The 12,977-nt window shown below is 52.3% G+C and overlaps 2 protein-coding genes and 1 long non-coding RNA gene across 3 annotated transcripts; 1 reads left to right on the top strand and 2 right to left on the bottom strand.

The window, feature by feature from the left end:
• Positions 1–438: 438 nt before the first annotated feature.
• LOC136552641 (uncharacterized) lies at positions 439–1,139 on the bottom strand. Its single transcript, XR_010782853.1, has 4 exons — positions 980–1,139; positions 782–837; positions 600–666; positions 439–449 (listed from the first exon to the last, which is right to left on the bottom strand). It is a non-coding gene; the product is annotated as an uncharacterized lncRNA (long non-coding RNA).
• A 3,638-nt stretch (positions 1,140–4,777) lies between these two features.
• Positions 4,778–6,043, bottom strand: LOC136552640 (uncharacterized). Its single transcript, XM_066544201.1, has 4 exons — positions 5,925–6,043; positions 5,648–5,700; positions 5,134–5,532; positions 4,778–5,002 (listed from the first exon to the last, which is right to left on the bottom strand). The coding sequence occupies exons 1-4, from the start codon at positions 5,929–5,931 to the stop codon at positions 4,988–4,990; spliced, it is 474 nt and encodes a 157-aa protein (XP_066400298.1). The 5' UTR covers positions 5,932–6,043; the 3' UTR covers positions 4,778–4,987.
• Positions 6,044–9,815: 3,772 nt separating this feature from the next.
• On the top strand, positions 9,816–12,295 carry LOC136552639 (uncharacterized). The gene is made up of 3 exons (XM_066544200.1): positions 9,816–10,794; positions 10,922–11,281; positions 11,395–12,295. Exons 1-3 carry the CDS (start codon positions 10,249–10,251, stop codon positions 12,034–12,036), a joined length of 1,548 nt encoding a protein of 515 aa, XP_066400297.1. The 5' UTR covers positions 9,816–10,248; the 3' UTR covers positions 12,037–12,295.
• Positions 12,296–12,977: the final 682 nt, after the last annotated feature.

Genomic DNA, 12,977 nt, shown 5'->3' with positions numbered 1-12,977 from the left:
CAACCTTTCACAAACGCTAGGCAAAAGATTGTTCAGCACGACCATCGCAAAAAGACAACCTTTACTAATTATTACTACTACTACTAAACTTCCAACTCGATGACACTAACAAAGAAACGCAAAAAATAGACGGATACTCCATAGCCATGATAACTGCAATGTCCTCCTCAAGCCAAGTAGTCCTGCCAAGAACGCGAGACGAACATTTCAGCGAGTAAAACTCTCACAGAAAATTGAGCCGACCAAGTTCCAGACAGAGAAACGAACGAATGAATGGAAAACTCATGACATGCACGTTAATAAGCTCACCTCGACGAGCGTAGCCACGGTGAACGTGGTGCAGGTGACGAGGAGGTCGTAGCCGGCGGGGAGACACGGCACGAAGGCGGGCCTGGACGCCGGCGCGAACCTCGGTGCGATCCCGACAATCATCGTCCTGTTACTTTAGGCTAGTTTGGCTTATAAGCCATGGTTGAAAATATTGTTGATTACGAGAGAAAAATACTATTCATAGGCTAATAAACCATGGTTTATATAGTTTGATGTGAGAGAAAAATACTGATCATAGGCTAATAAATCATGGCTTATAAGCTACGTACGAGCAAGCGAAGAGGCTGCATACTGCTGAAGTAGAGGAACACCGAGTACCCCCGCGAGCAGCCTATCCTGAGAAACAATCGGAAAAGAGGCAAGAAGGGAATCGGTGAGCATTCAGACGCAATAAGCTACTCCTATCAAGAACATGATTCATCGGAGAGAATTGTGGGTATGAAAAACTGACAACTTCCTCCTCCCTCCTCCGTTCATCCACTACGGCAGCTGTAACAGGCTTCTCCACTTCAGAAACACAAGATCGTTAGTTTAGACAAGGCCATGGCAATGGCATATCCAGGCGGCAAACAAGACACAAATAGCAGAAAAAAAAACAGTAAGAGCTTTGTTCCAAAATAAAGAAATAACATCTACGAGGATACGGTACCATCCATCTCGCGTTCCTTCGACTCTGCCTCGGAACCACTCGCTTGTGCTAACTGCTACGGTTCTTGATCTAGAGTTCTCGGAAGAAGAGATGGATGCAGTGCGAGAGGGAGGGCCAAGTTATAGGAGGTCGCGGGGCCGTGGTTGAGAAGAGAGAAGAAGTGGTTAGTGGTCACGGCTTGGTCACAATGGTCAGGCTGGTGGCGGCGATGGATTCTTTACGTCGGAGAGAAGACACAGGGCACACGGAGATTGCAGTAGTATTGCAGTTGGGGCAAGTTTCTGTGCTCGTACGAGCAGAGCACTGATTTCTCGGCGGCGTCGGGCTGCCTTGTCTTGTCCCGGAGTGATCAGATTTTTTGGACACGAACAGGAAGCTCTGCAAAAGTGAAACAGAAAGTGTACGGTAGCCTGCTGGCACAGTACTAGCTGCCCTATCCTTGCAGCCTTGCAGTCGGATCCCGATACGCTGCTTGGTTTGAAATTGGAATTAGAACAACTGCCCTTACGAGTTCAAAAACAAATTGAAAGCCATTGCCCGAACATCGACTGCTCCGTGCCTCCTGCAGAAATTGTGAAAATTGATGGAAAGGAGCGTGGTGGCCCAATCTATAGATCTGGTCGGGCGCACATCGAGTTTTCAAGTCATGTTGATGCGATCTGCGGATCTGGGCTACGGTGTCCAACTTTATGGGCCATCATTTAGTCTGCAAAAACTAACAATGGGCCTATCAGGGCTGTCATCCTGGGAAGCCTAGCTGATTGTCCTAAAAAAAACCACCACAAAACTGTTTTTTTTATTTCGGTAATGCTGTCCGTTCGCACCAGACGTCTTACACTCGACCTGCAGAAGCCTATCCGTCTCTATCTTAGGTCTCCGCACCCCTTCGGTCATCGCAGATTAAAAATACATTCACGCATCACCGTGATTAGCTCCGTCGCGACTCCCGCACGCCTCCCTCTCTACCGTGCCTCCCGCCGGTCTTCCTCTCCATCACCGCCGTGCCCGCACCACCGTGGCGTGCTTCCCTACGACCGCACCGCTGCGGCGTGCTCGCCGCGCGAGGCCCCACCACTCGACTGCTATTGTCACCTCCAGCGGGGCCACCGCGTGCGCCCCTATCGCCGGGGGCAGCGCTGTTGCTCACCCAGGGCCGCACATCGCCCGTCTGCTGCCATCCTCCTTCTCCACCGCGACCGCACAGCCGAATCCCGCTGTGCCGTGCTCCACCCTTCTGGCTGCCATGTCTTGCTAAACCGCATGTTGCAAGCGTATGTTTTGAGTGTTAGAGATGTTTCAGAGGTATGTTGCAAATATCCCATATAGATATTGTAAAAGTAGATCCGGATGTTGCATATGTTGCAATGGTTGTACACGTATGCTGCAAAGGTCTATTACCAATGTTTCATCTGTGTTTTTCGGACGCATGTTGCAAAGCGTGTTTATCTAGATGTTGCATATGTTTCACATATATGTTGCATGTGTTTATCTGGATGTTGCGTATGTTTGCAATGGTTTTCTAGCGTTTCCAGGTTTCTTAAGTGTTTCAGAAACATGTTTCAAATGTTCTATCTGCCTTCAGACGTATGTTGTAACTTGTTGTATTTGAATGTTTTAAAAGCAGATCGGGTATTGCATCTCTGCTCCTTGCCTTCTGCTGCATCGTCTCGGTGTGTCCTCCGGTGCCGGCAGGGCATCCATACGACGCCGCGGCCGGGTCCTTCCGAATTGGAGACGCCGCCCCCTTCCCCTCTTGTCGCTAGGGGCACGGGCCCCGCGTGGAGCACGTGAAATGAAGTGCAACGCGTGGGCATCCGAATGCGGGCGTCCATCGAACGTTCGGACGCTAGCACTGACGTTTCTATTTATATTTTAAATTAGAATTTTGCTGAGAAATCCCTGCACAGTTTTCAAGTTATGATTGAACTGTGCTCATCACGAAAATTGTTGCAAGTTTGCTGGTACTCCTTGTGGCCTTCGCTTCACACTGTTTTTTTATTGCCGAAATACAGTACTATTTTGACGAGTTTAATCCATCCTCTATAAGATCATAAGGCCGAGAAATCGTCCCGAGCAATACCTCCGCCTCCGCGGCTCACTACCACACATGGCACGCGTGACACGCGACAGAGGTGACTCAGGCTCACCAATGATGGAGCACACAAGAACATATCACCAAATTTCAAATAGTTTATGAAATACATGGCCTAGACTTTTGGAGATATTTGGTACTCTCCCCGTCTCCAAATAAATCGATTCCTAAAATCCGCGCCAGTCAAATTTTGTTAAGTTTAACTAACTTTTCATCGTGTTCGGCTTATCAGACATGAAACAATATTTTTCTCTAACAACAAATCAGCTTCAGCCAGCTTCTCTCACAGTAAATCTGCTTCAGGCGGCTTATCACAACAGATCCTTCCCATTGTTCTCTCAGCTTTGCGTGTAAAACAAACAGTAAGCCTTAATAAAATTTTCTCTATACTCATATATCTACAACTCTTGGTTACTAAGTCTAACTCAAATAGTCCGAAGCGACAGAGGTTCAAAGCTTTGGCAGACACAGTGAAACGTTCAGTTTTCAGGGTTTCAGAGACAGTTTTGAGTAGGCTTCATTAGCTGAATAATTAGTAGATGATTACAAATCTTTTGTTATCAAGAGTTACACCGTTTGAAACATTAAACTTTATATTTTCATTTTCAGCCAAATAGTCATATAAGTTTATATGTGAAACTGATCAAAATTCAGTCCCCAAATCAGAATGCTAGTACGGTTCTTCAGAGATGACGTCAGAGTTAAGTCAAATAGCACTTTGAGTCCCTTTGACGAATCTTGGGGTGAGTCTTAGCTCTTTCGTGAGGAAGGATTATACTACATGACAGAGTAAACTACATGGTCCTAATCTAGACTTTTTTTTGAGAACACGTCTGTTGACGCCTGCTTCGTTAAGAGGAATAAAAGAACAAGTTACAGGTTACAAACACTTCCCGTGCCCCGGACCACGGCGCGCAAACGGCGTTCCTGCGCTGGGCACGCCGCACAATGTTGCAAGCAGCGATAACATGGTCTAGATTCTGGACAATGCATCCCCCGGACAATGACCCCTCTCTCTCTCTCTCTACGCACTGTTTTCCTTAACTTAGACTATGCTCGGAGTGAAGGAACGCAAAACGTAGGAATAAGAAAAAACATAAGGAAAGGAATATGAATGAGAAGAGAAAACAGAGGATAGTAAATCCACGGGAACATAGTCCGTTTGGAATACAGGAATCAAAACATAGGAAAACTATTCATTTGGGTTCCACCAAGAGAAAAAAGAATGGGCAATTGGACAACACCCTCACCCTCCGTGAAGAGTTATGAACCACTGACACCATGACCAAAGAAATCAATGGGTCCCAACAGCATTCACTCATTGCCTTTCTCAAGCTGCATTGCACTGCTTCTCTTTTTCCTTCTCTCTCACTTGTTGCATCGGGCTTATGCGAAGGAAGAAATCCAAGGGATTGGAGCAGGTGTTTTGTTTCATGTGAAATCAGCATCCCACTACAGCAGAGGAAAGGAATATTGTACTGATTGTGGTTTTCATAAAAAGAACATTAAACTACACATTTAAGGTTGCTATCAATAACCTACCTAGGTTAGGGTTCATAACTTATGCTTATCTTAAAGGTTAATACCTGAGAGGACATACATTTAGCCTTACCTTTGTTCTAGGGTTCACAGCAAGGCGTCAAAAGAGACGATGCCAATATGGTTCCTGGATCCAAACCCAAAGACATTGTTTCCTAAGTTCTCTGACAATAGTAGATAGCAAGACCAGACTGATTGTTCAGCACAACCATCGCAAAAAGACAACCTACTAATTACTACTACGGCGTACTACTAAAATTCGAATTCAACAAAGACACCAACGAAGAAACACAACGACAGACGGATACTCCGGACACAGCTATGATACGTTGATTCTTGCAAACTCTTGAAGGTCTCAGCTAACTGCACTGTCCTCCTTAAGCCAAGTAGCGCTGCCAAGAACACGGTACGAGTATGTCAGCATATTAAACCTCAAAGAAAATCCAAATCCAAATCCAACCGACCAAAGTTTCAGAGAAACGGACGATTTTAAAACTTATGGCAATGTTCGTAAGAGGCTCACCATAACGGTGCGTGCAGCCATGGCGAGGTTGGCCGCGGACGCGACGCCGGCCGCCATCCACTCGTAGTATCTCCGCACGCCGAACGTGAGGTAGCTGACGCAGAACATGGTGACGAACATCCAGGTGAGGATGCCGAGCGGCCACGTGGCCAGCGGTGTCAGCCGCGGCGCCGGCGCCGGCCTCCTCTCCAGGACGCGCGCCAGCATCGCTTGCATGGCCAGCGTAACCACGGCGAACAAGATGCCGGTGAGGCGGTGGCGGAGGTCGTAGCAGGCGGGGAGGGACGGAACGGCGGCGGCGGGGCTGGATGCCAGCGCGAGCCTCGGCGCGATCACGACGATCATGGTGCCGAAGTAGAGGAACAGCGAGTACCTCCACACCTTGTTGAGCAGCCTCTCCTGAGAAACGAATCGAAGAGGGGGGTCGGCTAACATGAGGACACAAGAAATTAGTCATAGTCCTATCAAGAAGACAAGATCATGGTTTGGGAGTTATGAGTGTATGAACACTGACAACTTCCTCTTCCCTCTTCCCTTCCGGCTCAGCGGCAGCAACAGCTTTCTCCGCTGGAGAAACAAGATCACGTTATTTTAGGAACAATCATGGCATATCCAGGGCGGAAACAGGACCCCGATGACAGAAAAACAGCAAAACTTTTGTCCCTAATAAAAGACCAAGTAACAAGAGATCCATTGGACTGACATTTCAGGCATCACAGAAGTGAACCAAGACATGAAGAGCTATTTCATCAAAAAAAAGACATGAAGAGCTAGGAAATAGTATGCTGTACCATCCATCTCGCGCGCGCTCCTTCAACTCTGCCTCGGAACCACTCGGTTGTGCTATGCCTCGTACTCCCAAGAAGAGATGGAAGAAGTGCGAGACTGCGAGAGTGAGGGCCAAGTTATAGCAGGTCGCGAGGCCGTGGCTGAGAAGTGAGAAGAAGCGGTCGCGCCGTCGCGGCTTGGTCAATGGTCTGCGGCGATGGATCCTTTTCGTCGGAGACACATGGCACACGGAGACTGCAGTACTAGTGCAGTTGGAGCGAGTTTCTGTTGCGATCGTACTCGAGCAGAGCACTGAGATCTCACGGTGTCATCGGGGCTGCCTTGTCCCGTAGCGATCCGAATTTTTGGACGCGAGCAGGAAGCTCTGCAAAAGTGAAACAGAAAGTGTACTACAGGCTGCTGGCACAGTACTAGCGGCCCTATCCTTGCAGCTGGATCCCGATACGCTGCTCGGTTTGAAATTGGAATTCGACAACTGCCCCTTACGAGTTCAAATTTAAAAAAAAAAATTGAAAGCTATTGCCCGAACGTCTACTGCTCCCAGAAATTGTGAAAATTGACGGAAAGGAGCGCAGCAGGGCCCAATTTATAGATCTGGCCCGGCGCACATCGAGTTTTCAAGTCATGTTGATGCGATCCGCCGATCTGGGCTACGGTGTCCCTCATGGGCCATCATTTAGGCTGCAAAAACTAACAATGGGCCTATCAGGGCTGTCATCCTGGGCCGGCTGCAACCCTGACACACACCACCTTACGTAAGTGTGAGCAACATCTTCAAGCTCAGTCCCAGAAATTGTGAAAATCTCTGCACGGTTTTCAAGTTGTGAACAAGTCTCATCACGGAAACCATTGCAAGTTTGGTGGTACGTAGAGGTCTCCACACTGTTTTATTTGCTTATTATTAAATACAGTAATATTTTGACGAGCGGGTATTTTAATCCATCGTCTATAATAACCAGCTATTCATAAGGGCGGAGAACTCGTCCGGAGCAATACACCCACCTCCGCGGCTCACGACCACACATGGCACGCGTCACACACGACAGAGATGACTCAGACTCACCAATGATGGAACACACAAGGACAAACAAACAAACACAAACGATGCTTACGCGATCGGCTGCTCCCATTTCCTTTCCTTGCTGCTGACTGCAACTGGAGCAAGACGACAACGCTAGCAAACGAGTTTAGGCCACGACCGGCGACGCCAACTTCCACTGGCATTGTCCTCGCGGCCCGGTGGTAACCCTGCTGTTTAATGAGCCTTTAGATGGCAGCGACGGGCTCCCGTGATCGCCGGGCGAGAGATCTTGATGCAGCTCACGTGCCGCGGCCCCCGCGGTCAAGGGACTCGCTCCGCCAATGGCCAAGGCCGCAAGGCGCAGGCAGCCGCGGCAGGCGGCGGGAGCGCAGGACAAACGGCGCGGCGGCAGCCGACAGCCACAGCCTAACGGCAGGTCAAAGCCTCGCGCCCACGTCAGTACGTCACCGTCGCGGCATCAAACCACGAGAGGGAGCAGAGCACCACCAGTCCACCAGCACCAGGTGCCGCGCCGAGCCGGCCAGGCCAAGCGGCGAGGGGACGCCCTTGCCCGCGCGGCCCGAGCACGCGGACGCGTCGGCCACGGCCCCTCGGCACGTCGCCCACTTTTCGTTTGGCGTATTTTTTCAGCCATTCTTACAGTGTTTTTCACCAGCGAACAGGCCAGTTGCCTGCGCGGCGCTTTTGGCATCTTCGCCGATGCGGGGTGCGGGGGCGGGGGCCACTGCCGTGCCTGTCCTGCCCGTTGGTTGGCGCCACTGCCGCTGCGCGGGTTGCCGCCAACTCCAGTTCGGGCCGGCCCTCTACCGCCCGCCCCGTTCGCGTGATCGCGTTCCGGGGTTTCGGATCCGTGCTGCTGTTGGGAACGAAACCGAACGCCGAACGGGGTGGGTGGCTGCCGTGGACCGTGCTGGACTGCTGGCACTGTCGTCTGGTGGGTCCGGCAAGCGATAGTTGCACGGTGGATCAGGTCGGAGGGCCCACCGCGGCTGCACCGGCTGGGGCGGACTGGCTGGCTGGGCTGGCCAGCTCCTCACATGGACACTGTTTCAGTGAACTAGTCAGCAGTATTTCTTTTTTACATAAACAACCAGCCACCCGAACAGGCTTCCTGCTGGGCGAGCTGGCGAGGCCATGATTTGAGAACGAAAGGCGTTGGGCAAAGCCGTCCGTAGCAGGATATTATCAGCCTGTTCGGTTGGCTGGTTCGTATCGTTGCTGGTTCGTGAAGAAGTACTGCTGGCTGGTTTGTGTGAGAGAAAAATACTGTTCTGGCTAGAAATTTATGATCATTTACGACAAGCCACAGCCAAACGAACAGGCTATATGTACGAGAAATATTGGATGATAGCTACTGTTGCCCTGTATCCCGCTACACCAGGATTTATACTACAACAACTAGGAATGCATCAGGAATAATATTTAATTTAGCACACATCTCCTGTAGAACACATGCGTCTTTGGATTCAGGAAGAGTTGCCAGGTCGTCTTGTGCTTGGCGGGCCTAAAAATGGGTTAAAGAAAATGGTCTAACCAGCGGATGAGATGTATTAGGCATACTGGATAGCTTTGCAAGTCATAGTACTTTTAGGCTTTAGCCCCGTACTCCCTCCATCCACGCAAGAATCCAATTCTCGTTTTTTCGAAAAATTAAATAATTTGAGATTTGACTAAATTTATATAAAAAAATACTAACATTTATGATACAAAATAAGTATCATTAAATTAATTATAAGATATATTTTTATAATAAATTTATTTGGGGATATAAATGTTAATATTATTTACTATAAACTTAGTTAAACTTTAGTCATTTTAACCGGTATACATTCTATAATTGCATTTTTTTTTATGGATGGAGGTAGTATTTCACTGGTGTACAGGAGTTAGTGCTACTGTGTCCCTGCGTGGAATACTTCAGGTTTTGAGAAAAGTTGCCATGCTAGATCGTACTTGGTGGCATACAAAGAGATTCAGGGAAGGCAATAAAATTGGTGGAGGCCGCGAGAGTTGATTATGGAGCAGCAAGGCGAATGTGAGCGATGAGAGCATCGATTGGGAGTGATAGGTGAAGCTTGTGCGGCGGCAGCATGGAGGAAGCTACACGGTAGATTCTGGTGGCAACTGACCTGACGGCAGCATGATGGTAGGCAAACTACTTATGACGACCGTCTTGAAAAAAACAGGCAGCTGAAGCGTAACATCTCCTTAGTTTCAGGGTTTCAGCAAGCTTATAGTGTATCCATTGGATAAAAACCGACCAAAATTTCTGCATTTCGAAGACCACAGCTCTGATAGAAATGTGGAACAATATGTCTCAGCCCTCAAATCATGGAAATAGTTAAATAGATTGGCACGAATTGACAGCAAATCCTACAAGTTCGTACTAGCACCACTAAACACCAGCAACTAAATTCCAAAAATCAAATGCCCATCGCATTCACCTACTACTTCCCAACCTTTTGGCACTACATGCGCGTATACTACATGAAAGACGAAATGTGCAAGTGCGCGTTACGAGGCGAAAATTTTCAATCACTGGAGCTTAAAACCTGCAAGCGCGCTAATTGCGACATGAAAAAAAAAACATCATCGACCGTGTAGTAGCTGTCCAAATCCGCCATATGCCTCGGTTTCCAACCGTGCCCCTCCTTTCTACTAGTAGTAAACGCGAACCCCTTTCCCTTTTACAAACCGTGTAAAACAAAAGCCAGAGCATCATCGGATCGAAATGCGCAACCTTTTTCTTTTTGAAAAAAGAAACAGCGGCGGCTTCCATCGTCGTTCAAGTTCGTGAACGTGAACCAGGAACACGGTCCAGTGGATGAGTTTTTCGAGCAATCAGGCACGGAAAAAAGCACGGAGAGGCTCGTGGGCGTTGTTCGTCTCTCTCCTCCCGACATCCCACCCCGCCTCTTTTGATCTTTTCCTTTGCTCACCTGCGCTCTCACGTCAAACGGTTTCCACCTCCGCCTCCGCTCGGCCTCTCTCCCCTCTCTCCCCTCCGGCCTCTCGCCCTCTCTCCCCTCCGGCCTCCGCTTTATCTTTGTTTTCCTCGGCCCCGCCTGCTTTTACCATTTCCGCCCGTCGCCTTCCACCTCTCGCACTCGGCACTCCCTCCCTCCCTTTCACTCCAACTCAAGCGCAGCGCGGCACCGTACGTCCCGCACTCCCCCCTTCTTCTACTCCACTCCTCGCCGCACTCTCCATGCCCTCCTCGTGAAGCCAAAACCAAATCCTTTTGCTATATTACTAGCCGTCCTTGGTAGCGGCGGCGGCGGGATATGGAGAAGGAGAGGAAGCAGGGGTTCTTCGCCACCCTCAAGGAGGAGGTCGTACGGGGGCTGTCGCCGGCGAGGACCAGAGGGAAGTCCCCGGCGCTGCCGCGGAGCGCGTCGCCGGCGAGGATGCTGATCCCGCGCCGGCGCAAGGCGCCCGCCGCTCCGCCGCCGCCGCCGCCGGAGAAGGTGCTGCAGCAGTACCTGGGGGAGCAGCTCGTCGCGCGCTCCGGCAGCCTGCGCCCCGGTGGGGAGGCTCTGGCGCCGCTCATCGAGGGGCCCGACGCCGAGCGCCTCGCCGCCGGCGACCCCGACGCCGAGGACTCCGGCCGCCGCGAGGGGTTCGGGCACTGGGTCCGCGGCCACCTGACGCGCACGCCGTCCATGTCCTCCTCTGCCGCAGCTGCTGGTGGTGGTCCCGGTGGGTCCAGCGGTTCGTTCCGGCGGTCCGACCTCCGCCTGCTCCTCGGCGTCATGGGCGCGCCGCTTGCGCCCATGCCGTCCAAGCCAGCCGAGCCGCTGCCCCTCCTCTCCATCAAGGGAACCCCCATTGTACGTCCACTTGTTGCCTAGCAAAGCATTTGATTTCGTTTGGTGTTGCTTCGCTTCTACGAGATGCGGTCTCTGCCCGTGCATCCGGTACTCTTGGGCCATGGCTGACTGGCCTGAGGTAATGCAGGAGTCGTCGTCCGCGCAGTACATCCTGCATCAGTACACGGCGGCGTCCGGTGGCTACAGGCTGCTGCAGTCGGTGCGGAACGCGTACGCCATGGGCAAGGTTCGGATGGTTGCGTCCGAGTTCGAGACGGCGACGCGCGTCGTGAAGAACCGCGGGCCCAGCGGCCGGGGCGCCGCCGCCGTGGAGCAGGGCGGCTTCGTGCTGTGGCAGATGGCCCCCGACATGTGGTACGTCGAGCTCGCCGTCGGCGGCAGCAAGGTCCATGCCGGCTCTAATGGCCGCCTCGTGTGGCGCCACACCCCCTGGCTCGGCGCCCACGCCGCCAAGGGGCCCGTCCGCCCCCTCCGCCGCGTCCTCCAGGTCCCAGCCGCCCATTTATTCTCTCTCTCCGCTTATCTGAGCAAATCACCTTACGATGCGATGTCCTTCTGTTTCCTTTCCGCCTGGCAATGGCAATGGCAATGGCAATGCAGGGCCTGGATCCGCTGACGACGGCGGGGCTGTTCGCGGAGGCGCGGTGCGTGGGCGAGAAGAAGGTGAACGGCGAGGACTGCTTCATCCTGAAGCTGACCGCCGACCCGCAGACACTGAAGCTGCGCAGCGAAGGGCCGGCGGAGATCATCCGGCACGTGCTGTTCGGCTACTTCAGCCAGCGCACGGGCCTGATCGTGCACATCGAGGACTCGCACCTGACCCGCATCCAGCCGCACGCCGGTGGGGACGCCGTGTACTGGGAGACTACCATCAGCTCCGCCCTGGAGGACTACCGCGCCGTGGAGGGCATCATGATCGCGCACTCGGGCCGCTCCGCGGTGACCCTGTTCCGGTTCGGCGAGGCCGCCATGAGCCACACCAAGACTCGCATGGAGGAGGCCTGGAGCATCGAGGAGGTGGCGTTCAACGTCCCCGGCCTGTCTGTGGACTGCTTCATCCCGCCGGCCGACATCCGGTCCGGCTCCGTCGGCGAGGCCTGCGAGCTGCCGTCACAGTCCCACGGTGACCGCGCCAAGACCGGCGCCGTGCACCCTTCGCGCGTGGCCGCCGTGGATCGCGCCCATGCCGGCGCTGGCGCCGCCGGCCGCGGAGAGAAGATCATGTGGAGAGTGGAAGTGTGAGGAATGGCATTGGCATGCATCAGTTAGCAGCAGGGGCAGAGAGAATTGAACCGAGTCTAATCTGTCCATACCAGTAGAGTTTAATTTTCGCCAGCCCAAGTCATGAATCAATCAATCGAATCACTAACCTGTTGCATCTAGTAGAGCTGGTTTAGATTTCTGTAAATAGGAGCATAAACGATCCCAGGCCGTCGTCACTGATGTCTTGTCCTCGGGCTGGATGAATCTTTATCCTCTGAATGCAGAAGTTTCAGCAGCATTTTCCCCTCTCTAGTCTTGCAGGCGTAGGCCTTAATCTAATGATCTCAACTCGTGCAGGGCTTGAGAGAGATGTAATTGTCCTATACCACAAATTAGCCAACGGTACTTTGCTCCTACTGATCCAGTTCCGTTCGTGCCATTTCTTGGTAATGGCACTTTGTGACAGCTGATGCTTGCCTGATTCCTAGTACAGTACATGCTGAATCTGTGTAGCGTTTGGTGCCGACCTGTGTTGAAGCCTCTCCAAAATACGAGTACTACGGGAGAAGGGCTGCAAACACCACTGCTTGGCCTCATCCTGCAGTGTAGCTCCCGGATTAGCTAGCTGTACGAGGAGTGGGCAGGCTTGTTTCCGGGGACATCTTGCTTGCAAGATAGCCCAGGGGTACAAGCGCCCGGACCGGAACGGCAGCATTGGATGCTTGGGAGTGGTGGATCACCGATGAGCACCGAGCCTCTGTACGTTCTGCATCTGGCTGCCGGGGCCTCCGTCCATTCCCGCTTGCTCTCCAGCGCAGGCTCCAGCACGGCGGCACCAGCGGCTGCTGGCCCTCCTGGCCTCGTCCCTCCCCAGTCCCCTCGCGTCAGATTCAGGACCTCTTGGCTGTGGCTGGACCGACCAGTCAACACTGTTCGGAGCCGGGAGGGCCCAGCTGCAGCAGGCCAAGGCATGACGTGAT

This window comes from Miscanthus floridulus, chromosome 4 (genome assembly GCF_019320115.1).
Source record: "Miscanthus floridulus cultivar M001 chromosome 4, ASM1932011v1, whole genome shotgun sequence".
In the NCBI taxonomy this organism is placed as follows: Eukaryota; Viridiplantae; Streptophyta; class Magnoliopsida; order Poales; family Poaceae; genus Miscanthus; species Miscanthus floridulus.
The sequence above is the reverse complement of the archived record's forward strand: the minus strand, read 5'-3'. Positions and strand labels throughout refer to the sequence as shown.